At 45.2% G+C, this 26,867-nt stretch overlaps 1 protein-coding gene across 1 annotated transcript in view; it reads right to left on the reverse strand.

Annotated features, from left to right (window-relative positions):
* PAMR1 (peptidase domain containing associated with muscle regeneration 1) overlaps positions 1-24,477 on the reverse strand; it is a 69,863-nt gene extending 45,386 nt beyond the window's left edge. The window contains exons 1-2 of the mRNA XM_024752593.1: positions 24,265-24,477; positions 2,319-2,495 (exon numbers count right to left, since the gene is read on the reverse strand). Coding sequence (XP_024608361.1) covers positions 2,319-2,495; positions 24,265-24,337 — 250 coding nt within the window. The 5' untranslated portion in view covers positions 24,338-24,477. The remainder of the gene's footprint in view (positions 1-2,318; positions 2,496-24,264) is intronic.
* Between the last annotated feature and the right edge of the window lie 2,390 nt (positions 24,478-26,867).

A 26,867-nucleotide genomic window follows, 5' to 3' on the forward strand; every position in this document is an offset into this window, starting at 1 on the left:
AAAAAAAACTGCTTTATTACTGTCAGTGAGTGATCTCCAGCCTATATTGTTAAGAGAAAAAAGCAAGGCAGTTAGCAGTGTTTACGGCATGCTGTCTTTTGCGCAAGAAGGGGAAAGATACAGAAATGCACACACATATTTGCTTGTATTGTCAAATATAGAAAACAGAAACAATAAACCTAACTGCACGTCAAGTAGATGTTATAACACCACAGACAAAAGAACTACATCAATTGGCTTTAAAACATAGTATTTTGACTCTATATACTTAGTGGGATATATTCTAAGGTGAAGAAAAATCACTATCATCGTGGTCTTATTACTAACACCAATAGTGCTGTTGTTGTTCTGTACAATTATAAGATAAAGCAAGTAGGCGATTAGGTTAATATTATCAGGGAACGGGATTTTCACCATGAGAGAAAAGACATACAAATATAAAATCAAAGAAGTTAATTAACAACCTTGGAACATTACATTTGAACTTGAGGAGCAGCAAAAATTCATTTTAAAAAATACATGTTTTCCAGCTCCATCCACTTAAAAAAACATACAAACAAAACCTTGTAACAATGACAGTCCAATAGCAAGGCACACCTCAGGTGACCAGATCGTGGTCTCAGACCAAAGTTCTTTTGAGAAGTGGCTGATTCCAGATCTGGGGCAGAAAATATACAAGAAGAGGCTAAAATATCTTGTCATGCGAGAAATCAAGAAGTCTTCAAAAACAGTGTGGTCATGTCAGAAGAACACAGAAAGACATAAAGGGGCACCCAGTGTTATGAGTTGTGTGCATTAAAATAAATAATGACTGAAATGGATTAAATCACATAAATAAATTAAAATGCCTGCGTTCATAATGACACACACACACAGAGAAACCTCTCTGATCACCAGTAGGGACTGCTAGGACACCAATTCACTATTTTTGAAAATCTTTTTTTCTAAAAAAGACTTTCTCTAGCCTCTCCTTTCAGGGCAACCAGATGGTTGATATGGGACAGTTCTTCACTACTCAGTTTGAAAGATCCTTCCTAGCACCATTCGGCGTGGTGATATTGGGTGCCTCCTGTATGATGTAAGAAGATGTTGGGTGCAGGCGTGGCAGACGCTGATGCCCTTCTATATGATGCAGTAGGAAGCACACAGCACTGCCTATGAAGGTCTCTTATTTATTCCACGACCTCATGCCAGCTCATTAAACCAAAGCCCCACCCTCCTAACAACAGTAATCGCTAGGCTTTTGAAAATATTGAAAATTGTTCAAAGACTTCAGAATCCCTGCCAACGACCCCTAGTCAGGAGACCCTGGCTTAGCTCTCAAAATTTCCTTAGAAACTTTGGAGGCACTACTCAACTATTTCCCTACAAACCATTCTCACCATCAGGGAATTGGAACGGTGGGTTTCTTTTCTGGATCAAATGTGCAAAGGTTATACTGAGGTCACTTCTATTTTTATTTATTTATTTATTTATTTTGCGGTACGCGGGCCTCTCACCGTTGTGGCCTCTCCCGCTGCGGAGCACAGGCTCCGGACGCGCAGGCTCAGCGGCCATGGCTCACGGGCCCAGCCGCTCCGCGTCATGTGGGATCTTCCCAGACCGGGGCACGAACCCGTGTCCGCTGCATCGGCAGGCGGACTCTCGACCACTGCGCCACCAGGGAAGCCCTGAGGTCACTTCTATTTTAAAGCTCAGCATTACTCTCTTCCAAGAAGGAAGATGGTTTAGATGTAACACCTGTATACTTAAGCCCCGTTTTCTCTCCTCTTCTATAGCTTTCCTCAAAAGAAAGTTCCTGAGGGCCTCCTGGTTCGTTCGAATAATTTGGGAGTGGTAGGATGGGGGAGTGAAGGGAAGAGTAGAAGTCGAGGATGACGCTCTGGCCCATCCGCATCCAGGCTCCCATGGTACCCATGCTTCTCTGTCACAGCACCTGCCAGGCTGCATTACAGCCACCTGTTTACTCCTCCATCTCGCCCACTAAGCTGTAAGCTCTGGAAATGCCAGGAATGTGTCTTTTTAAAAATCACTGTATTCCCACTACCTGTCATGGTATAAAGGAGCTGCTCAGTCTATTTGTTAAATGAATGACTAAGTAGATAAATCTACAGCATTATAAGCTTAACGCTGAAAAGGGTACTAACTCCTCCAATTCCTTTGCCTGTAGTTAGAGTGGGTTGAATTACGCCACTTTTAATCATCATGGCATCACAGCCTCCTGATGTCTACCTGTCAGAATTCACGTGTTCAGCGTGCTCATATTACTGACCTCAGAAAACACGAAGGCAACCTGAGGTCTCCCATTGCACACGCACCTGGGTGAATCAGGCAGGAGTCACACTCATTCTCCTCGTTCCTGCAGCAAGGGATGGTGTAACCCACCACTTCTTTCTTCCCAGGGCAGGCGCATTTAACCTGATCGTATTCACAACACTCCCGACACATGATGTTCCACTCAGCTCCGGGGCAGGCTTCGTTAATGACTGTGTACTCTGAAACGGAAACCAGAAGGTGAGATGGAGGGCCTGGCAGGAGCAGGTAAGACCCGTAAGTACCTTACTGCCAAGAAGCGACCTTGCCCTACAAACGTGCCACCCTGCCTGAAGGATGTTCAGAACCATCCACTGGGGCACAGATGAAATTTGTTCAAACTGCTATTCATTTTAAATTTTTAATCAAAAAAAGAAATCATGTTTTATCCATATACAATCTACGTGGATTGACACACATACACATAAATAACTTATAAACAAGCATACATTTCCTGAGTGTCTGGGCTCATTTCTGTTTTTGCCGGGGTACATCAGGCCAAGGCTTACAGCTACACAGGTTGTGCACTGCACAATTCCAGAAGGAACCGTTAGACTGCACAACCGTACAGTACAGCCCAGGCTCTTGGGCCATCAAGGAAGTTTGGTGACCACTCTCTAGACTAGGTCCATCAAGCGCAAGGCTGAATGCCAAGTAGGAACCACATCGTTTCCTCCAAACCTGGCTCCTCGATTTCGCAACATGCCATTTTTACGGTATCTTCAAAGCTAAAACCAACAGAAAAGACAAAAACCATCTTAATTAGTATGTTTGGGAGAATTTCAATGTTTTACAAGAGTGAACTCATTGGCAGAACTTCATTCAGTCCCTAAAAACAACTGAGCATTCTTTCCCATGAGAAAAAAAAGTGCTCCTTTCTGGGTGGAATTTCTTTCTGTCTGTCTTTTTTAAAATATACCTTAGGTAATGAAAAAGGAAAAATCATTTGGCAAAAACTATAAAAGGAATCAGTCGGAGGCTGCCCGGAGGAATCCAGGCTAAGAAACAGACCTAGCTTTGATTTGCTCTTCTTCCTGCCCCAACTCTCTATTCCTAAAAATTTTGCACAAAGATGACGATTGAAGCAGAAATAGGTCAGATATTTGAGGAAGAAAGTGAATCAGGCTTCCCTAAAAACCCCAGGGAGGGATCCCCAACACGCCTTGTAGGCCCATATAAACCAACCCTAATATCCGCGGTGGCTTCTAACCTCTTGAATTTCATAGTTTAGTTTTCTGTTTTCCTCCCCTAAATTTGGAAGTCTGACACAGAACTGTTCATTCTCAATTTGCCAAGTAGACCAGTTTAAAGGAGCTCTCACCATCTTCTCTCAACCTTCTGTCATAAGAACATTCTAGCATCATAGAAAGGAACCACTTGCATAATAAGGGACAGTTCCTTAGATTGAATACATGTAGTTTTATGAAAAAATTCCTCTTTTCTTTTCTACAAACACTGGTGGGGCAGCAAAGATCCTCACACTGGCATTTGGGAACAACCAGCAGAGACCACCATGATATTGTCACTACTGAGATTTTGTTTCCCGTTCTATTCTGTGAGCCCCTCCAGGACAGACACCAGGACTTACTTAGCTGAGCTTCTCATGTTTCTAACTTGGCTGGATGAAGTGAATAACTTCTAAAATCTAGAAGAGAGGACTTCCCTGGTGGTGCACTGGTTAGGAATCCGCCTGCCAACGCAGGGGACACAGGTTTGATCCCTGGTCCGGGAAGATCCCACATGCCGTAGAGCGACTGAGCCCGTGCGCCACAACTACTGAGCCTGTGGTCTAGAGCCTGAGAGCCAGAACTACTGAGCCCACACGCCACAACTACTGAAGCGTGTGCACCTAGAGCCCGTGCTTCGCGACAAGGGAAGCCACTGCAATGAGAAGCCCATGCACCGCGATGAAGAGTAGCCCCCGCTCACAGCAACTAGAGAAAGCCTGCACCGAGCAACAGATCCAATGCAGCCAAAAACAAATAAATAAATTTATTTAAAAAAATCTAGAAGAGAACTTAATGGTTAAGAGTAAAAGAAAGTAGAAGAAAACATAGGAGTAAATCTCCATGATCTTAGATTTGTTATGATCTTGGATTCTTAGATGTGACACCAAAAACGACAAAAGAAAAACAGATAAATTGGACTCATCAAAATTTAAAACTTTTGTGCAACAAAGGAAAGTGAAAGGACAACCTACAAAATGGAGGGAAATTTGGAAATCATATGTCTGATAAGGATTTAATATCCAGAATATGTAAACGACCCCTACAACTCAACCACGAAAAGACAAACAACCCAATTTTTAAAAGGGCAGGGCTTCCCTGGTGGCGCAGTGGTTGAGAATCCGCCTGCCGATGCAGGGAAAGTCATTAGGGAATTGAAAATCAAAGCCACAACAAGATAACACTTTACATGTACTAGGATGGCTATAATCCAAAAAAAGAAAAAAAAAAAAAAAAGGAAAATAACAAGCATTGACAAAGATGTAGAGAAACTGGAGCCCTTGTATATTGCTCAGGGGAATGTAAAATGATGCCGCTTCTCTAGAAACCAGTTTGGCAGTTCCTTCAAAAGCTAAACATTGAATTATTTTATGACCCAGCAATTCTACTCCCAGGCATATATCCCAAAAATCAAAAACAGAAACTCAGACAGATACTTATATACCAGGGCTCACTGCAGCATTATTCACAGAAGCCAAAAGGTAGAAACAACCCAAATGTCCCTCAAGAGATGAGTGAATAAGCAGAACATGGTATAAGCATAAAATATTATTCTGAATGTGGAATACTATTCAGCCATGACAAAGAACGAGATGCTGATACAAATTACAATATGGATGAACCTTGCAAACATGCTAAGTAAAAGAAGCCAGACACAGAAGGGCAAATATTGTGCCACGGAACTGTATACTTAAAATGGCTAATGTAGAAAATTTTGTTATTTTTATCGTATTTTTTTAATATTAAAAAACTAGTGAGAGGAAAAAAAGTGTTTAAAGCCTTAAGCATTGGAATCAGACAGACCTGGGTTTGGAATCCCACCTTTGCTACTTACTGGGTATATATATGACCTTGGCTAAGTTATTTTACTCACTCAGTCTCAGTTTATTATCCAACGAAATGAGTACCTTTTATCTAACTCAGAAGCCAGCTGAAAGGACTAGATAAGATTATGTATATAAAGAGCTTAACACAGTGCCCAGTATATAATGAACATTCGATAACTAGTAGCTTAAGAAGAAAAACACTATTGACATCCATATTTCTCAAGGATCTAAGTTTCTGAATGTACCACATATCAACTCCTTACATAAAATATTCATGTTGGGACTTTCCTGGTGGCACAGTGGTTAAGAAGACTCCACACTCCCAATGCAGGGGAACTGGGTTCGATCCCTGGTCGGGGAATTAGATCCCACATGCACGCTGCAACTAAGAGTTCACGTGCCGCAACCAAGGAGCCAGGGAGCTGTAACTAAGGAGCCTGCGAGCTGCAACTAAGGAGCCTGCCTGACAAAACTAAGACCTGGTGCAACCAAATAAATAAAAAATAAATAAATTAATTAAATGCTTAGGTTGTTTCCCCACTGCATTTGGAGCAAACCCTAAAAGCTCTGCTATGGCCCCCAAGGCCTTTGAGAGCTGCTCTCTCCTGAGCCCAGCAACCTTTCCTTGGCACTATTTCCCACCTTTTATTTCTCAAAACCATCAAGGTCTTGCTCATCCCAGGGCCTTCACATTTGCTTTCCCCACTGCCTCTGTCAAAACGTTGGGCCTTAGTGTAAATAACACGCGTTCAGAACGGTCCTCAACTGACTTTCTCATCTGAAGTTTGTGCCTCTGCCCCTCTTTCCATAGTATTCTCTATCACGGTATCCCAATTGTTTCCTTTCATCGCCCTTACACAATTTATAATCCCTTTCTATGTTTCCATTTACTTGCATATCATCTGTCTCCCTTACGTGACCATAAGCTGGTAGGAACAATACCTAACTTGTTCACCGCAGCTAGGGAAGGGCCTGGAATGCAAGAGGTGCTGGATAAATACTTGTTGAAAGAACCAGCCTCCACTCTAGAGCTACCCTCCCTTCAACAGTCAAATATTCCCGTCCAGTGGTCCAGCTCGGAGCTGAGCCAGGAGAGCTGGCTCCGCCCCATAATTTGCTGATATCAGAACTGGGGCACTTTCCCTCCCATGGTGAAGGGTCTAGAACAGTTAGTCCAGGTTACCCAACTTGGGTCTCAATTCCTTGGCACCAGCCCCTGCCTTGTCCAGCTGTATGATTTCTCCACTCTCTGAACATCTAATACGCCTGTGGGGTGTGGCTCATGTCTTACCCCTCCCCCTGCCCACCCGAGGGCAAGCACTCCATCCTTCTAGGTTTTCTAAGAATTTACAAGTACTAATGACTCTTGGGGGACACTGACAGAATAAACGTTGTTTGCAGCTTTTATAAGCCTTGTAATAAAATATGGGAGGCCAAGTAAGGTCTGCTCTACTCCAGTAGAGGGCAAAGCCTGTTTGCCCTAAGCAGGTGGCTAGTCCACGTCTGGCCCAGCCATGGAATACTGCGGGCCTCCCTTTACCTGGGAAATTAATTCCCTAAAATGGCATTTCTCTTTATCTCAATGAGCAAGCCCACCTCTGCCCTCCCTAACGTGTTACAATAATTTTATAGGCAAGGTCCAGAGTATTGTATCATCTTAGCCAAAGGGAATGATTCCAGGGAAACCCATTTCTATGCTGTCTGCCAAGTCAGCCAGCTGGCTCCTTTCCAAGGACTCTGTGTGGTAGCCCCAAAGATGTCCATATCCTAACCTCCAGGACCCATGAAAATGTTACCTTACAGGACAAAAGGAATTTTGCAGATGTGACTAATTTAAGGTTCTTGAAATGGGTAGAGAATGCTGGTTTGTCCAAGTGGGACCAATGTAATCCCAAGGATCCTTATAAGAGGGAGGCAGGAGGGTCAGAGTCAGAAACAGAGGCATGAGGACAGAAGCACTGGACAGACAGGAGTGATGGGTTTATGGAAGAAGGGACCACCATCCAAAGAACACAGGCAGCCTCTAGAAGCTGAATGAGGCAAGGAAACAGATTCTCCCTTAGAGCATCCTGAAGGAACACAGGCCTGCATCACCTAGATTTTGGCTTCCTAAGACTCATTTCAGACCCCTGAGCTCCAGAATGGTACGAAAATACACTTGCGCTGTTTTAAGTCACTAGGTCTGTAGTAATACGTTACAGTATCCACAGGGAATTAACGAACTGTGTCTTCTCAAAAGAAAGGTTAACCCACAGCCAGTCATTTAACCACTCTGGTCCTCAGCTTTCTCACTGAGCACAGTGCTAAGGGTGTGGGTGAACTGATGAATTCATTGTTTCACCCCACAAGGATTTATTGAGTGTCTGCTACATCCCAGGTAGGAGGCTGGGTACTGGGATACAGTGGAGAGAACAGACACCATTACCAGCCCCATGGAACTCACAGTTTTGTAGAGGAGTAGACATTGGATAAAGGATCCCACAAACACACGATCACTCATTGTGACGAGGACATGTAGGATGCTATGAGAACAAGTGGATGGTCATGCAGGGGCATTAGCACCAAATCTACAGGACTCGCAGGGTTAAGGGAGTTTAAGTAAAATCACAAATAAAAATTTATTTGCCAAGGTAAGACCACTTCTCAGGAATACGGAAGTGATGGAGGAGGGGACGGTTTTAATGCTTTTGTTGACTTGGCTCCTCTGGTCTGGTAAGTCCATCGCCCTTCCTCCTCCCCTCTCCCCTCGCTGGAACAGAGACAGGAAAGTGCCCTCAAAACACACATGTGGGCTTCCCTGGTGGCGCAGTGGTTGGGAGTCCGCCTGCCGATGCGGGGGACACGGGTTCGTGTCCCAGTCCGGGAAGATCCCACTTGCCGCAGAGCGGCTGGGCCCGTGAGCCATGGCCGCTGAGCCTGCGCATCCGGAGCCTGTGCTCCGCAACGGGAGAGGCCACAGCAGTGAGAGGCCCACGTACCGCAAAACAAAAACAAAAACAAAACCAAAAACAAATAAAACATACATGTAAGAAACAAACAGGTAAGTGAAATATTCTATGAGAAATATTTAAAGTTGATCAGCTGAAGAGGTTTGAAAATACAATAAGCAGACAAAAGTGATCTCCTGGACTTTTCCTTCTCCATTTATCAGAATTAAACGGACAAAGGGCACATTGGTCATTTGGCTTCAGCTGTACAAATTTCAGGGGATTTCAATATGATGCTAAAGGTCAGTTCCAGAAACTAGGACTTAAAGAAATACCAACAGCAGGAGAAGCTACTGAATGTTTTCCTATATGCATGCTAAACCACGTTAGCATTTGTTTAGCTAAAGGGCTTTTATATTGTTAATGCAATTTAATTTTCAAGATGACCCAGTGAGGTAGGTAATACATTTTCTCATAATCTAAAATACGCCACTCTAACCTCTTCACTTTACCAGTGATGAAAAGAGCTAAGTAGGGAAGAAGCAAAGAGAAATGCCAAAGACATTTTTTAGGGAATTCTGAGTGGGAAGGGAGGCCCACGGAATTCCAGGTTTAGGGAGGGGGTGAACAGCCGGTTGCTTCCTTAGCCTGGAAACAGGCCAGGACAACCTCTAGTTTCAGGGGCTGCTGTAGTTGAGCAACCGTTACTTTGCCTTCCATGTTTGAGAACAAAGAGTTATTAAGCTGCAAATGAGTTTTATCCTGTCAGCGCTTCCCAGGAAATAAGCGCAAACTGAGCACCAAGAACACACAGAGCACCACCTTGGGATCAACCAAGGCGCCAAAAGGTCAAGCACATGCCCATAATCACATAGCAAAATTGAACTTACAAAGCTCCAGGCACCATATGCATTCATACATCTCTAACTCTTCCATTGGACAAAATATTTATTTTTTTCTCTATGAAACACTCCATATTTTAATGTAAAAGTTTCCTTGTGAAAGCTTCAAACAATAAGATCATACGTAAAGGAGTAAGAAGTACTCAGAAATAACCTTAATATTATATTGTCTATCTTTCAATTGTTTTCTTTCAGTGGACATACATATCCACATGTAGAAAGTGCTAGATGTGTAGATTATCTTCTTGCCTCTCAAAGCTGGTAACCTATTATTATTATTTTTTTTTATCAGCTCGGTGCTTTGTGACCCTAGAGGGGTGGGATAGGGAGGGTGGGAGGGAGATGCAAGAGGGAGGGGATATGGGGATATATGTATATGTATAGCTGATTCACTTTGTCATATGGCAGAAACTAACACAACATTGTAAAGCAATTATACTCCAATAAAGATGTTAAAAAAAAAGAAAGGAAAAGAAACTGTGCTGCTTCGGGACTTCCCTGGGGGTCCAGCAGTTAAGACTCCGCACTCCCAGTTCAGGGAGTCTGGGTTCAACCCCTGCTCAGGGAAGTAGATTCCACAGGTCCCAACTAAAGATCCCACACGTGGCAACGAAGATCCCACGTGATGCAATTAAGACCTGGTGCAGCCAAATAAATAAATAAATATTTTTTTAAAAGAAAAGAAACTGCTCTTCTTGACTTTACTCACATTTTCTCTTGACCTTAAGTAATCTTCAAAAGTGATTTTAAACTGCTGCATCGTTATCCTATATGTGCAACTGCTTCTCTCCCCTCTTTTTTTTTTTTTTTTTTTTTTTTTTTTACAGGCGGACTCTCAACCACTGCGCCACCAGGGAAGCCCCTCTCCCCTCTTTTTAAAATCAGGGTAAACAAATAAAAAAAGAGATGCAGAGTACTTTGGTATCATAGGCTTTGCCCAAGCCATTCCTCAGCTGCCACGTTTGGGGCAGCCATCCTGGTATCTCCTATCCAGAGTAAAGAGTCGGGGCTTCCCTGGTGGCGCAGTGGTTGAGAGTCCGCCTGCCGATGCAGGGGAGGCAGGTTCGTGCCCCGGTCCGGGAGGATCCCGCGCGCGGCAGAGCAGCTGGGCCCGTGAGCCGTGGCCGCTGGGCCTGCGTGTCTGGAGCCTGTGCTCCGCAACGGGAGAGGCCACAACAGTGAGAGGCCCGCAAAAGAGTTGAGTTATATTGGTCCAGCTCTGGTTTTTCCTGAATTCATGTTGGAAAACCTAAGACACTTAACTGCTCAGTCCGGTTTTATCCATGCAAATACCACGGCAATGAAAACAATGCTGACCGATTGGCACAGGTTTGGCTTTCATAGATGTGGTGAACAAACGAACAAATGAGTGAGAGAGAGTTGGCTGTCATCGTGGCCGTCAGCATTATTTTCACAGCCCCTCATCAGCCAGGAGCTTGCTTTAAGGCTCTCCAACACTGAGTATTTCTACTGCTGACAAGATGGAGAACACTTAACCCCTCAAACAGCAGGGGTTTAACTTCACAGAATGGCAGAGGGAGCAATTGTGTCTCCTTAGCATCGTCTCCAAGTGGCACGCTTTCAACACTAGGTTTTAAGGAAATATGTTGACATGATAGTTGTTAAGGTAAATCTGAAAAAGGTCAGAGAATTCTTGATGAAAACATGAGTCAGGCTGTTCCATATACGGTGGAAATGTTAGTTGTCAAACCACAGGCCACCCCAGCAGGTGGCAAAGAAAGGCGTTTTCATCATGCGCCCGCTCCTCCGTGATGTTAGGGTCTGCCTTTGCACCCACCAAAAACCCCACAGCCCTCCCCTCTAACCACATTTAATGAAAATTTCTACTGAGTGTTTTACTGTCCTGCATGTTATAAACCATCTAAGACCAAAGGGAGAAAAAAGACGTAGGAATCAGAGAGTCCTGCAGCTAGGCACCTTGGGCTCCACTCTCATCCCCACTCATTCCCCCACCTCCTCTCGTGCTATCTCAACTCCCTGAATTGATTTCTAACACACAACATTCCTAACCACCTGAAGGTCTGACCACCCACTCCATGCGGCCAATGACAGACGCCAGGCGAGTCCCAGACAGAAATGCTGTGAGTCAGGGGTGATGGAATGGTTACTGGGGCCCTTGGTGACTCAATATCTCCTCCTGAGCCTTTGAGAAACCATCCCATCACCATGACCCTCAGTCCCAGCCTGGCTGGATTCCCAACTTCAGTGACCTTGGTCTTTCCCTGCTCACAGCTCCTCTTGTTAATGAGGTAACGATAGCTGGAAAGTCAACACCTCCATCACCCCCTTTTGGGTTCAGCAGTGATAAAACTTACAATGGATTCCCTAGAAATCTAGTTTGTTGACACTAGTACATTGGGGAGGGGTAGGGAAGCAAAAATCAGTTTTTCACTTCCTTCCCCTCTTCACTCTGCCCGACACTGTCACTCCTCGTGCATTCTCCTCTCTCCCTGGGTCCCAGCCCCCAAGGAAACGGAGCTGAACCTTTCAAACATACCAGCTCACTGAATCCTCAGAGCCACCCTTCAAAGGAAGTATCATTTTTTTCATTTCACAGATGAGGAAACTGAGGAACAGAGAGGGTAAATAAATTGTCCCAGGTGGCACAGCTTTCAGGTGAAAGAAGAAAGATTAGAAGCCAGCTCTTTCTGGGGCCAAAGTCTTATTCTTTCCAACACAGTATTTTGATTCTAGAGAGTTCACAACTTTGACTTTACAGATTAAGAATGCAGCATTGGTGAAATGAACACACTTGGTAATCAGACCACCCAAATTTTAATACCAAATCTGTCCCTCTTGTATGCTGCTGGACAATCATAGACAAGACACCTTGCTGTGGCATTTCCCCTAAATCCCAAGAGAATGGATGTAGATCGACAGGGTTGTTAATGTCACTGCAGTTAAAGAGGCAATGAGCATAAAGCGCTTTCGAAGAAAAATCGCGTGTTTGTTGAGATATTACCATTATTCTCTGTAGAATAAAACACCATCAATGGATAAAGAAGATGTGGTACATATAGAAAATGGAATACTACTCATCCATAAAAAGGAATGAAGTAATGCCATTTGCAGCAACATGGATGGACCTAGAGATTATCAAACTAAGTGAAGTAAGTCAGACAAAGACAAATCTCATATGATATCACTTATATGTGGACTCTAAAAAATGATACAAATGAACTTATTTGCAAAACATAAATAGACTCACAGACGTAGAAAACAAATTTATGATTACCAACAGGGATAGCAGGAGGTGGTGGGATGGAGATAAATTAGGAGTTTGGGCTTAACATATACACACTACTATGTATAAGATAGATAACTAACAAGGACCTACTGTACAGCACAGGGAACTATACTCAACATTCTGTAATAACCTATATGGGAAAAGAATCTGACAAAGAATGGAGATTATAGATAGATAGATAGATATAGATATATAGATTATATATCTGATTCCCTTTGCTATACACCTGAAACTAACACAACATTGTAAATCAACTATACTCCAATAAAATTTTTTAAAAAACCATCACGTATAGCTAAAATACAGATGGCTAAGGGAGCAAAGGGGGTGAGTAATAATGTCTCCTCCAGAGGCCCGCACATACATGGAATTTTAAGCAGTCCGTTCTTGCTTATATCATGGCATTCTGGGTTCCTCCCCCTTGCTTCTAGATTTCCTGGTCTCTTTTTTCTAATACCTCCTCTTCAGACACCTTTTTCACTAGGACATACCTCACCTCCCGCTGCTTGTCTTCCAGAAATAGAAATTCTACATCTCTAGGCAAAGGGAACAAAACCCATACTCTAGCATCTTGGAAGAGCACCAAGTTGCCATTATCCTCAACAACTGTGCTGGAAACCCTTGAAGGACAGCTGCTTCTGGGTTATTTCAAACACTGGAATATGAGCTGAATAGATCTTATTTTTTTATTAGCATTGGGTACTAAAAATATAATTTAATAATGCATCTAAATGTACTTGGCAATAGAACTCAGCAAATATTATATCAAGCGAAGTATTAGAATGTCTAAGTTAAAAACAATAAAACTTAAGCTATACCCTAAAAATCCAATCTGGATTTCCCCAGACCTAAGAATTCTACAAACGATCCGACCTGCTCCTCAATCCTCAACACTTTTAAAACCTTCTTTCTGAGTCAGAGTGTGTCAGGGCTATAAGGGGGTCTTGGTCAACCACACCCGCCCCTTTGCCAAGAGCTTCCAGAGTAAGTGTTACTGTCTTCACATCCAGGTTCACTGATGCCAGGCAGAAGCCAGATTTTCCTTCTACCAAAGGCAGATGGCCAAGAGCAGATGTCAGTTTGAGCGAGGGTGATGCACTTACAATGGCATGTCCTATGGTTCACTAAGCCCTAAGCTGGCGGCAGCTTCATGCAGGCTAGCCCTCATTAGGATTGCCTTCTCCAGTTCTGCAAGCTAGAACAAGATGAAGGGGAACTTCTTTTCGCCTGAGGATTCCTGGCTGGCTCTACCCTTGAATCACAACAGATGGTCGTGAGCAACATCTCATGTTTGGGAGACAACATCATGGACCCAGAATCACCTACTCTGAAAGACACCATCCCCTCAACCCCCTGCGAGAATCTACCACCAGCCATATTTCAAACATGGACAAACTTAGGCACAGCATGTGGAAGGCATTTCACCCTAAGGCTGGAAGGCAGATGCATGATAAAAGCAAGGGGATAAAGCAAGTCTCAAAGAAATAAACATATGGTGAATCTTTAGGAATATTTTTTCCCTGACACAGAGTAACAGATGAATAGGATAGGACTGTGGACCAAGGTGGAGTGGGCCTCAAGAGGACCATGTAACTTCCATCCTACTATAGATAGAACACCCAATATTTCTCCTTCTTAATCCCTTGGGAAATGTGTGCTAGTGGGAAAAATAGCAGAAAGGAGAGGAGTAGAAGATGACTTTAATTTCCTGAGTGCTCCCTTTTTGCAAAGCATTATACTATTTTTAATAGGTTACTTTTTTTTTGGGGGGCCATGCCACGCAGCGTACAGGATCTTAGTTTCCCGACCAGGGATCGAACCTGTGTCCCTGCAGTGAAAGCGTGGAGTCTTAACCACTGGATCACCTAGAGATTGTCATACTGAGTGAAGTAAGTCAGACAGAGAAAGACATATCATATGAGATCACTTATAAGTGGAATCTAAAAAAAAAAAAAAAAGGCTACAAATGAGCTTACCTACAAAACAGGAAGAGACTTATAGATGCAGAACTTATGGTTATCAGGGGTAAAGAGGGGGAGGGATAAATTGGAAGATTGGGATTGACATATACACACTACTGTATATAAAATAGGTAACTAATAAGAACCTACAGTATAGCACAGGGAACTCTACTCAATACTCTGTAATGGCCTATTTGGGAAAAGAATCTAAAAAAGAGTTGATATATGTATAACAGATTCACTTTGCTGTACACGTGAAACTAACACAACATTATAAATCAACTATACCTCAATAAAAATTTAAAAATAAATAAATAAGTAAATAAATAAATAAATAGGTTATCTCATTTAACACCTGCAATAAACCTATATAAAGACACTATTATTACAGGGGCTTCCCTGGTGGCGCAGTGGTTGAGAGTCCACCTGCCGATGCAGGGGACACGGGTTCGTGCCCCGGTCCGGGAAGATCCCACATGCCGTGGAGCGGCTGGGCCCGTGAGCCATGGCCGCTGAGCAAAAAAAAAATGATGGAGGCAAGATTCAAACCTGGCCCATATTTTTAAACCGTAATACTCTACACCCTATGTTTATACATATCCATACATATGCACACATCAGTATATACATAACCATATCTACACTTTCATTTTTCTGTGTACATGTGTATTCAAACTTGAACATATCCATACTAAGATGTCTATATCAAAAAATGAAATCCATAAATATGGCAAGCAAGGGCTGAATCTTTGCTGAGAAGGATATGGTTACTCAAGTCTGCTTAGGCAGGAAGCCCTTAAAAGGAACAGCTGGTTTTATTCCTTATCCATTGCCACTGTTCTGAAGCAAGTCTGGGCAGAGAGAGGAGGCAGGCAATGCTAGGGGCAAGGGAGAAGCCGTGTCGCGTGACAACAAGAACAATATTTAGGAAAGGCAGGAATAAAGCTGTTCCCAGAAACAGCAAACAAGGGGTTGATGAACAGCTCAAACTCACATTCTGTCTCTATGGGATACAGCCCCAGAGTAAACAGCCCAGACCACTTCCGGGTTGTGCAAATCAGGGTCATGGTAGCTATACTAGAACTGGCAGATGGGGGTAAATAAAAAAACACTGGAGACAAACCCACGTGTGTTAGAGGGGGGAAGGGAGAGGTTAATTGGTAATGAACAGACCTTGGACTCAGTGCTCCCAGGGACTAGAAGGATGCCTAAATATTCTCCTTATTTTTTTTTAATTTATTTTATTTTTATTTTTGGCCGCATTGGGTCTTCGTTGCTGCACGCAGGCTTTCTCTAGTTGCGGTGAGCAGGGGCTACTCTTCATTGCGGGGCACGGGCTCTAGGCGCGCACGCTTCAGTAGTTGCGGCTTGTGTGCTCTAGAGTGCAGGCTCAGTAGTTGTGACACACGGGCTTAGTTGCTCTGCGGCATGTGGGATCTTCCCAGACCAGGGCTCGAACCCTGTCCCCTGCATTGGCAGGTGGATTCTTAAGCACTGCGCCTCTGGGGAAGTCCCATATTCTCCTTATTTTTGAAGAGGAGACAGTGTGACTGTCACCAAGGATACAGTGTAGTCGGGAAGTCAAGTCACAGCTCTTATCGCTCCCCAGAACTGCCACATCACCATAGGTGTGCGTTAATCAGACCCACACCTCAGTTTGATCAGTGATCCCAGGGCAACCACATTACTTTAAACAACTTACAGACAAGAAATGAGTTTTCTTGGTGAACTATGCAGGTCGATGCTGGTGAGGACTTTCCTTACAGCAGTGTGGTCGGGGTCACCTCCACAGTTCTTTCAACACCTCAGCAAGTGTAAAGGGACTAGGACATCAGACTTCCCGTCCATCTCTCAGCAGAAGTCTGAAGAAAAGCTCATGTTTTGTAGATTTTCAAATTCCCTTCTTACCCCATCCTCTACAACGGTGAAGATATTCTTCAATGTTTTATTCATTATGGGCAAGAGACCTGAGTTTTCCAAATGATGGAGCACAAGTTCCACTGGATGGTATAAGGTATTATGTGAATAAAGTTTCTGCGGCCAAACAACTTTGTAAATGCTAATAGCAGCTTTCTTTATCGTAGGGCTTTGCCAAGTCTATAATTTTCTTTGCACATAGTTAATTCCCACATCCCCCAAACTAATTCCATCATGACGTCCTAGGTTCTGTTTACTTCTGCTGAATATCCTTTAGGATTAGTATTCCATGAAACCTACTTTGGAAAATACCAGGCTGGGCCATAAGCTCTCTCAACCTTAAAGAAAGTGCCTTACATATATACAACGGAATACTACTTAGCCATAAAAAGAAACAAAATTGAGTTATTTAGAGTGAGGTGGATGGACCTAGAGACTGTCATACAGAGTGAAGTAATTCAGAAAGAGAAAAACAAATACCGTATGCTAACACATATATATGGAATCTAAAAAAACAAAAAACAAAAAGGTTCTGAAGAACCTAGGGGCAGGGCAGGAATAAAGATGCAGACATAGAGAATGCACTTGAGGATACGGGGAGGGGGAAGGGTAAGCTGGGATGAAGTGAGAGAGTGGCACGGACATATATACACTACCAAATGTAAAATAGATAGCTAGTGGGAAGCAGCTGCCTAGCACAGGGAGATCAGCTCGGTGCTTTGCCTCCACCTAGAGGGGTGGGACAGGGAGGGTGGAAGGGAGACGCAAGAGGGAAGAGATATGGGGATATATGTATATGTATAGCTGATTCACTTTGTTATAAAGCAGAAATTAACACACCATTGTAAAGCAATTTTACTCCAATAAAGATGTTTAAAAAAATTAAAAAAAAGAAAGAAAGTGCCTTAAGGAAAAGGCCTTTTATTCATCATCCTGTCTCCAGCATCTAGGATCACACCTGGCGCCTGGTAGGTGCTTGATAAAGTCTGCTGAATAAATACATGAACGTGGATACATGAGGCATGTGTGCTTTCCAGGGTCAGGTTATTTGTGTCAAAGACTGATGTTAGAAATGGCTCTTGTGATGACCTTTTGGGGTCTCTATTTTACAGTAGAAGGAATCCATCGGGTCCATTACTGCTGAACATTTTTCGCTCTTTGTGTACTGCAGTTTGCATCTCATTTCCATAAAGGCTTGCGCTGCTCACTTGTTCTTTTCTACCACTGATTGGCCGGGGGAGCCAGGCTTGTACAGAGAGGAGGCGGAACATCACTTAGAAGCAGGCAGTCAATCACCCACTGGGAGGCAGAAAGCCAGACCAAGAATAAAGGTTCGTAATACCAGGCAAGCCCTCCCTTCTGCTTGCATCCAGGTGAGCCAAGTGGTATATTGAAAAATATAGCGGATGCTACCAGATGGAAGCTAAGTTCAGGCAACTGTCCTGGGATATCTCAGGTGTTCTCTACCATCACTGTTGACTTCCGAGGGGGGATCCCATGATGCAGGGGATTCATTGATCATCTTCAAAGGAGTCCTATGAAGTAAGTGGACATGGAACCAGGTTTGAAAAACATTGACACCTTGGTCCCTCAGAGTCCTCAAATGATTTGACTTGAAGCAAAGCAGGCCAACATGCCTCCTTCGCCCAGCGGTTTTCCATTAAAAACTGGTTGGAAATTTATTGTAACCAATCATAAATTCAGCTGATGAGGACAATTGCTACATCTTCCCATGAGCTAAAGTCGCCTGAATGTGTTCCCCACTCTGTTCTGGCAGCAGCAGCCCTGGGTTTCCAATCTCCAAACCAACTGACCAGACTTCTACTTACATTGACACTGGCTGCCAAAGCATTAACTCAGCCCTCTGAGACAGCCAGAGCCTCGGAGAGGGCAGTGATAAAGATGCCTACACTTCAGGAACAAAGGCATTTCCCCAGCTCCAGAGGCAGAAGGGTGACAGAAACGTGTGTCTTTATTTGCTGCTCAGCCGAGGCGGGCACTTCTCTTAACCATTTGACAAAGGACCCAAGACATCAGTGTCTAGTAGACAGCCGATCCTCATTCAAAACCCACCTGAGTACTAATGGAGGGAGTCTACATTTCCATCCCCTGCAATATCCATCAACTGTGTTATGCCAAAAAAAAAAGAAGAAAAAACGCTTCGCTTTACTCGTGCCAGGCCCGCTGCTCCTGTTCCATAGCCTAAGAGTTTACACATTGACGATCTTGACAGAATAAATCCATAAAGGAGAAGCGCTACACAGAGTCAGGGCCAGGCTTGAAGCGTGTCTCATCCTTAATTCTGTCCCTCCACAAGAAGACACATGATTTTGATTATAAAGGCTGACCATGGGACAAAGAAATTCTCACTTCCCACATCTAATCAGAATGAGATGCGTGAGCCTGTGGACAGCTACCCCAGAAATTAGCGGGATTTGCAATCTGCTTAACACTCCTGTTTCCTTTAGAAAATGGCTGCTCCTGGTTTCCATGTGGTCCCACTGGGGCTGCTGAGGTCTCTCCCTCGTCTCTCACATCCACTCTGCCCCCACAGTGGTGAGCACATGACCTCCCTGAGGCCATTCTCAGCTCCTGGAATATCCAAGGGATAACCAGAATTCTTTACTAACGCCATGGTCTTTATGACTCGGCCAGGAGATCTACCATAGTTGGGCCCCCTGCTGACCGTGGCAGTGTTGTGTAGCATTTCAGTGCATGCATAATGGGGTCAGGCTCTCTGGGTTCAAATCATGGATGTCCAGCTCTGTGACCTGGGCAAGTACTGCACCTCTCAGTTCCCTCCTATGGAAACTAGGGATAATAACACTACTGATTAGCTTCTGGATGTGTTGTGAGGATTAAATAAACACAAGTAAAGCATATAGGAGAGTGCCTGGTATTTACCACAAACTCAGTAGATTATCTGGGATCTGGTCCCTTAGGTATGGAGGCTTCCACCATTGGTGTTTCCACCATCACCCGGTGAAGAATCTGATGCGCAGCCCTACCTACTCCACTCTCAGCCCACGTGGGCTCTGTGTCTGTATCACAAATAACAACTGAGAACAATGAAAGGAGTCATTGCTGGTGGGTTGGGCAGTGCGGGGGGAGTAGTAGAAAGTCCCACTGGTTAAGAGAGTGGGATATCTGCAGCCAACACTACGTCTCTGCCTTCTGTGAGTGGTTTTGTTTATAGATACGAGGTTTGATTTTTTTTCCTGCATTTTACTTCTTTCTCTCCCTTATAAACCTAATGCTTTGGCCCAGATCTCATGATGACTGACGAACAGAACTCCTTAAACATAGACCAGGCTTGGACTCTGATACACTTTCTGCCACTGATCTGGTAGCTTTCAAAGCTCCAGCTGCCCTCTGGGTCCTCTGCCATGGAATTCAGGAATTAGAAAATGTAAACATTGCTTTCCCCTCCCCTTTAAAATAAAATAAGAGGAAAGGGATCTGGGCTCCTATGACTTCCAAGTATCCACAAAGTGAGGGTGACAGGTTCTCCCACATGTGGGAGGAGCAGGGTACCACCTTCTCTCATTTATCACTGAAATGGCACTTTTCCCAATTTGCACATACCCCAGATCAATGGCAGTGTCTAGAGCTGGGCTCAGGGGAGGCAGGTAGAGAGGTTTTCTCATGCATCGGGATTGGCCACCCCTAGTAGGGCAGATGGAAATAATTTTCTGACTTAAGGCCAGTCATTAGGACCTCCAGACGTCATGAGACGCCATTATCTCAGCCATTGCTGTCTAGCCAGGGTAACCCAGATGCAGATAAGTTTAAGTCAAACACATGGTCCCTGCCAGGAGCATTCCAAAGCCCTACCTAAGGCTTCTGGATATTTCTAAGGGACTTACATGCTCCAGGTCACATCTGCCTCTGGGTCCAGAGGTGCTTTGTCCCTAGCTTACTGACCCAAACATAACACCAAGCCTCACCCTCAGTTTCCACCAAAAGCTCACTCTCAAGGGCATTCCTGAGAATAGAACATTTTACCAAAGAGTTGGTGGTCATAGAGCTGAGATTACATTCCACAAAACACACAAGTTAAAATATATTTACGTTCCTTCTTTTAAAAGTCCTGTCTGCTACGAAATTCTCACTTGTGCTTCCCCCCATTCAGTACACAGCCTTCCACCTTCTCTCTTTCACTCTCCATTTCTGCCCCATCCCTCCCAGGAATGGAGGTCAAAAATGCAAATGCCAGTAGAGACTAGCAGAGACCATACGTGTGAATTGAGAAGGCAGGGTGTCAGGCCAGAGAGGGGACCCAGCCTACCTCAAAGCATTCAGGTTCAAAACATTTTTAAGCATCATATCCTACTAGCTACTGCTGCAGACCTTTGACCCGAAGGCTGCCAATCCTTCGGTGCTACAGTCTCCCTCGTTGCCAAAGTCACCCCCAAAAGAGCAGCAGTGCCACCCAAACTGGAGCTGGCAAGAACCCTCCCCCCGCCACGTGTGTCCTGAAGCCATGCCATGATCACCTGTGCATATCAGTATATGATGCTGTTAGGTCCTTGAGTTTAAGTCAGCCAGGTACCACATGAGCTTGAGCTCAGAAATTCGACAGTCTGGGCTCGCGCCAGGCTCCGCTAATCTGCTTGCGTTTTCTTTTTATCATTATTACAGAAAAATGTAAATAACATAAATTTACCATTTTAATCACTTTTAAGTGTACAGTTCAGTGGCTTGGGTAACCATCACCACTATACATCTCCAGAATGTTTCCGTCATCCCTCACTGACACTCTACACCCATTAAACACTAACTCCTCAATCTTTCCTCCCCACAGCCCCTGGTAACCACTGTTCTACTTTCTGCCTCTATGAATTTGACTTCTCTAGGTACTTCATATAAATGGAATCATACAGGATTTCTCCTTTTGTGTCTGGCTTCTTTCACTTAGCATAATGTTTTCAAGGTTCATCCATGTTGTAGGCTGTGTCAGAACTTCACTCCTTTTGAAGTCTGAATAATATTCCACTATATGTACCTACCACGTTTTGTTTATCCACTGATGGACACGTGGGGTTTTCCCACCTTTTGGCTATTGGGAATAATGCTGCAGTGGACACTGATATACTAATACCTGCTGGAGTTCCAGCTTTGACTCATTTTGTGTATATACCCAGAAGTGGAATTGCTAGATCAAACGTTTACCTTTTTCAGAACTGTGCCTGTATATCTTTGGACAGGTTACAGACCCTCTCTAAACTTCATCTGGAAACAGCACCTACCCTGCTTTGCCTCAAACACTGGGCACATCATAAATGCTCGCAGATATTTACTCTCCTTGTCCTCTGCATTTGAGGTACTCAAACTAAATGATCTCTACAGTTACTCCCAGCTCCCTAAACCAAGGATCCCACCCTCAAATTATTTCCCTGTTGGAGAAGCCAGGAGTTCTCAGAATATATATCTGGGGAACACCCCCTTCATGGTCCCCACAAAAATCTAGCCCTGCCAAGAAGGCCCAATTTTCATAGCTCTCTCCTTGGAATTTGCTAACACATCCCATTATAAACCAACATCTAATTTTTCTTGCCACTCCTTCCCCCTTGCTTTCCTTCCACATTCCCTTTCTCGGTTGGCTTCTCCTGCCCACTGAATATCTGTGCTTCAGATTATCTTCCCCAGCTGCCTTGATGCTAATTCCCCACCAGCTAATGTCTGTTGGAAGCAACACTTGTGAAGTTATTCATATTAAGGTTTCACTCCCCAGAGTCGTATCTTTTAAACGAGTTGTTCCTTTTAGGCAGAATCCTGCTGGCAGAGCTCCTGCTATTTGGTGAAGTCAGTGGAGTTGGGTTTCTCCCCTCACATGCTGTTTATTTTGGGTTATCACTTGGCCCGATGTTTGGATTTTCATCCTCAGACACGTGTCCCAAGTCGATGAGCAACAACCGTCTGCTGTGCCATCCCCGTGGATGTTTACATTTCATCAGATGCTCTTTTTAGAAAAGTAATTAGAGGAAATATGCTACTAAGCGTTCCTTGACAGGGCCAGATTCAGAACTCTAGCGGGGAGTGGACTCATTCACTCACGACTTGAAGAAATATTTTCCGTCTCCACTCCATCCCTCCGCGTTCCCTCTAAATGCGAATGCTCAACAATGAAACACCCTTGCTAGACTCGTGAAGTTGCTCTCTGGTTCAGTCAGCAGCTCGGCTGCCCAGACGCCGCGTACCCTCCCTGAAGCTTTTCCAGAGCACAAGGTAAAAGAGATTCTCAGTTCAGGAAAAGATGAGTTTTTCAGATCCTGGGCAAGAAAAAAGGGGCAGCTGAGCTTTGCTTTTTAACTTTTCTGGGTTTCAGCCATCTTACCTGCCACGTTAGAAAAAAAGAAGCAGGGGCGTGCTGACGCAGGGATGAGCAGACTAGACCTCAGAGCCCTGGTGCTCCAGAAGGAACCAGGTTCCTCTGGAGTTGGGCTCGGGCCACCATGCCGTGGAAGTTCGGCTCCAAAAGGCAGAGGTGGAACAGGAATGAGCCTTAAGGAAAATTCACCAACTTACCCGCTGGGGCAAGTGTCTGCGTTGATGGATTATCAGACTTCCCCCTCCTGGGCTCCTTCTTCCTACATTATTGTCTTTGGGCTGTTCCAGATGCCAGTGAGGCAAAATTCAAATGAAACACTCTCTCCAGCTTGAGAGTAAATCACCAAGGAAGATTTCACCTGGGGCTGGCAGGCTACAGGTAGATGGGAAGTATTCACCAAAATGGGTTTTTCTTTTTTTATATCTTGGCTTTTTGTTCATCATGAAGGGATATGCCCCATGGTCCAGCTCCCCTTCTACAGTAGGTGATTGCATTTTACACCCTCACCGCTCCCACTTACTCTGTTTTACTCTCAGGCACTTGCCAGCTATGTGCAGCAATGGAGCATCCACCTCTGAAGTAGAGCACAGGTGACAGGTAACCAGCACAGGTGACTGACAGGTAACCCCCGGAGAAGGAGAGTAGCAAAAACTCACACACTCCCTGCTCCTCTGCAAAGCTGCCCTATTTTATCATGTGTGTACATTTCAACCGGTCCTTATCTCCCGAGGTCTCACCCTACCTCCTGACACCTGGCCTCTCCAGCCATAGGACAGATGATCCTAAGAAGTCCTCCTTCCCTGCTTGCCCGGAAGCAATCAGAGGACAAGCCTGCCCTCTCCTTGCTTCTGCTGGGTCAAGAGGCTCCCAAGACCTCTGTGTCTCGTTTCAGCCTCACTTGCCCCAGGAGCCCATTTGACATGGGTTTTGTGGCTCAGAAAATGACATGTGAAAAACACAGAAGCCACAGCTCTTTCTAAACACACACTGTGCTTCCCCAGAAACGACTTGCACTCTTCACCTCGGCTTTTCCTTCTTCCTTCTCGTTCTTATCAGAAAGGAAGTGTATATATGCTGAGCGAGTACATCTCCCTTGCTGGGAATCTCTTCTGAAGGGTTGTAACTGTAAGATTTCATCAAGCAAGATGCCCCAGAGGGACACCCTTGCTGCAAGCCCTGCTCTCATCCTCCTTTTTCCTTCCAGCTCACCTCTGAGGGGGCTTCTTCCAGTGGGAAATTTAGCTTTTGCATGTCAGGGGGCGTACCCGACACTGGGTAGATTCCCGGAGGTGATTTTGTGCTTTCAAAAGCTAAAATAGAAACCCAGCAAATAAAACTGTAGCTGGTTTTATGAGGCAGTTCAGTCCCACAAGTTGGGATGACAGAAAACAGTGTCCCATTCTCAGGGAGAAAGACAGACACTCCAGCATCCCCAGCCAAGCCCCCAAGATTATCACTGAGAAGAAGCGCCCCCTCCCAGCCACCACCCACGTACACACAAGCACCATCTCCTGGGACCCCGCAGTCCTGCCCCCTACCAAACCCCAAGAGGGAGAAGTCCCCTCCTGGGGGTCCTGATGCTACCCACAGTACCTCTTGGCAAGGAGGAGATGAGAAGCAGCTGCAGGAAAGTGAGCCCCAGCTGCGGCCACCAGCCCAGCTCCATCGTTCCGCGGTGGTGCCCGGAGCGACTGCCAGGGAGGGACCGAGGGAGGCCGGCGGGCAGGCGGCTCTTACACGGACCTCCCCAAGCCCCAGCCGAGCGGGAGCTCGGGTTTCAGCTCGCCAGGCTCTCCCATCCTCATCCGAGGGGAACCACCTTCAGCCAGAGCGACGTCAGCCCAAACCTCTCCTCTCCGCGGCTGCCTTAACCCTTGCGGGGCCCGGGGAGGTGTGGCCGCGCGGAGAGGCCCCAGGCTGTGGCTGGAAGGGAAGCTGCGGGGCACGGAGGCCAGCCCAGGTCAGGCTGGGCTCCCTCGGCGCGGTGAGGGGTGGGGAGCAGCCCGCAGTACCCTGAATGGGAGCGGAGGTAGACGGGGCTGGGGGCCGCTCAGGTGAAGCCTGAAGCACCTGCCCCCAACACCCTCACCCACACCCCGAGCCTGGGATGCGCAGTCCACTGCCTGCCTTCACTGCGCACACTGAGTCTGCTAGATTAAAAGCCTGCCTTCGAGGGGGAGGGGGCGCACTGGTGATGCGAGGAGAAAAGCAGCCAACCTGCCTCCCCCTCCACCTGTATCCCCAAGTCTCCTTCCTACCTGGAGCATTTGCCCCAGGTGATCACAGTTTGGAAATCTTAACCTTTGCCTCTACAGGCTTCTGGGAAAATTCTTCATCTTCCCATGGCGCCCATTATGGTAAGTTCAGCAGCATAAAAGCCCCTGCACACATGCTAGGCAGGGTATTGGGCTCAGGGATCAAAGAACATACAGGATATTGCCTCCGTTCTGAGGACGTTCAGTCTAGGTACAGAGATAGCAAATGACATGTTGAAGTGAGGAGGAAGGATGCTTTACAAGATAATAGCTGACATTTTTTTAATCAATTTCTCTGTGCCAGGCACCTAAGTACCTTACATGTATTAACTCATTTATTCCTCACAATAAACCTATCATCTCTGGGACTTCCCTGGCAGTCCAGTGGTTAAGACTCCCCACTTCCACTGCAGGGGGTGCAGGTTCGATCTCTGGTTGGGGAACTAGGATCCCACCTGTCACGAGGCATAGCCAAAAATAAATAAGTAAATAAATTAAAAAATAAATAAACCTATCATCTCCATCTTACAGATAGGGAAACTGAGTCATTGAGAGTTCAATAGCTCATCCAAGGTCAGGCAATAAGTGGCAGAGCCAGTAGGAGAAGGGGGTGTTGGGCCCAAAGCCAAGTCCCAGGAAGAAAAGTCACCCTGGTGTCCAGACTGAGGGATGGAGGAGGCCAAGGCCCGCCTAGAGAGAACAGCTGGAACTATGGAGTAATGCCTGGACTAAGGAGCCAGCTGTGGAAGTTGAAGGGGAAAATGATGGGAGAAACTTGGCGAAGGTAGAATTCCAGGACTCAGGACAGACTAAATGGGCAGGAGCCCTGACACAGGTGCTACTCTCAGGGAGAAATTCCTAAGTCCCAGCCCTGCTTCTGGGGCCCATTGCAGCCGAAAGATTGGGAACAGCAGTCAAATCCTTGATTCACCACTAACTCTCTGAATCTCAATTTTCTCATCTGTCACATGGAAATAATAATCAAATCTACTTTGTAGACTGTTTGGAGAATTTAATGAGATTATATACATAAAGCCCTTAGCACGGGGTCTAGCTCATTCTCAATGCTTCATAAATATAAATCATTGTCTGTGTTACCAGTCTGAGACTGATCCCAAGGACATCCCGTGGTATGGGCCTTCTCCCTCACCCTCAACTTCTCTATCCAGGTGAAATTTGTTTAAAACAAGCACCAAAAATAACCTTAAAAGGGGGGAAAATGCCAAAGGGCAGCACACCTAGGGGGTAGAGGGAAGAAGTTAGAAGAGGAGAAGTTTACTTTGTTGCTGGTCAACCAGCTCTAATCCTTTGGTAATGGGAGTGGAGAGGTGGTGACTTAGTTTCCAAATAACTGTAGGTATTAGAGCCTCTCAGGAATCTGTTTCTCCCATCAGCTGACAATGCTACTTCCTTCTTCCCTTGTCTCCCCTCACCTACACACACAAACACACCCTCCCGGAGTCATACCCAGCAGCCTCTCCCTAAAGCAATTTACCCCACTAGGGTGGAGCCCCAGGTGCTGAACATGACTGGTAGCTCCCTAAGGAAGTCCCTGGTGCCAGGTCTTTGCTTCTCCAGGCTTAGGGGGCTGGAAACAGGCCCTCACATTTATCTTTGGAATGCCCACAGGAGTAATTGGGCCCTACTAGTTTGTTGTCACTAATTTGGGTTTGCAAACTTCCTAGGGCTATGGAACCTGGAAAGGAATTCTCAGAAAGGAGCAGGACACATTCTTCTGGGGAACTGAAAGCAGTGATCAGATATTACCTTGTTGAACTTGACAATAAACATGGGCTGGTAGAGGAAGAGGGAAGCTATGACTATGATACAGAAAAGGTCAGTAATTTGTCTGAGGTCATACAACTCTACACAAATTTCCATTTTCCTACCCAAATTTAGCTTCCTCTCTTTCCATTATGGTCAAATCAGTTTTTCATATTG

The sequence above is a fragment of the Neophocaena asiaeorientalis genome, unplaced genomic scaffold, assembly GCF_003031525.2.
Source record: "Neophocaena asiaeorientalis asiaeorientalis breed wild unplaced genomic scaffold, Neophocaena_asiaeorientalis_V1.1 scaffold196, whole genome shotgun sequence".
NCBI lineage: Eukaryota > Metazoa > Chordata > Mammalia > Artiodactyla > Phocoenidae > Neophocaena > Neophocaena asiaeorientalis.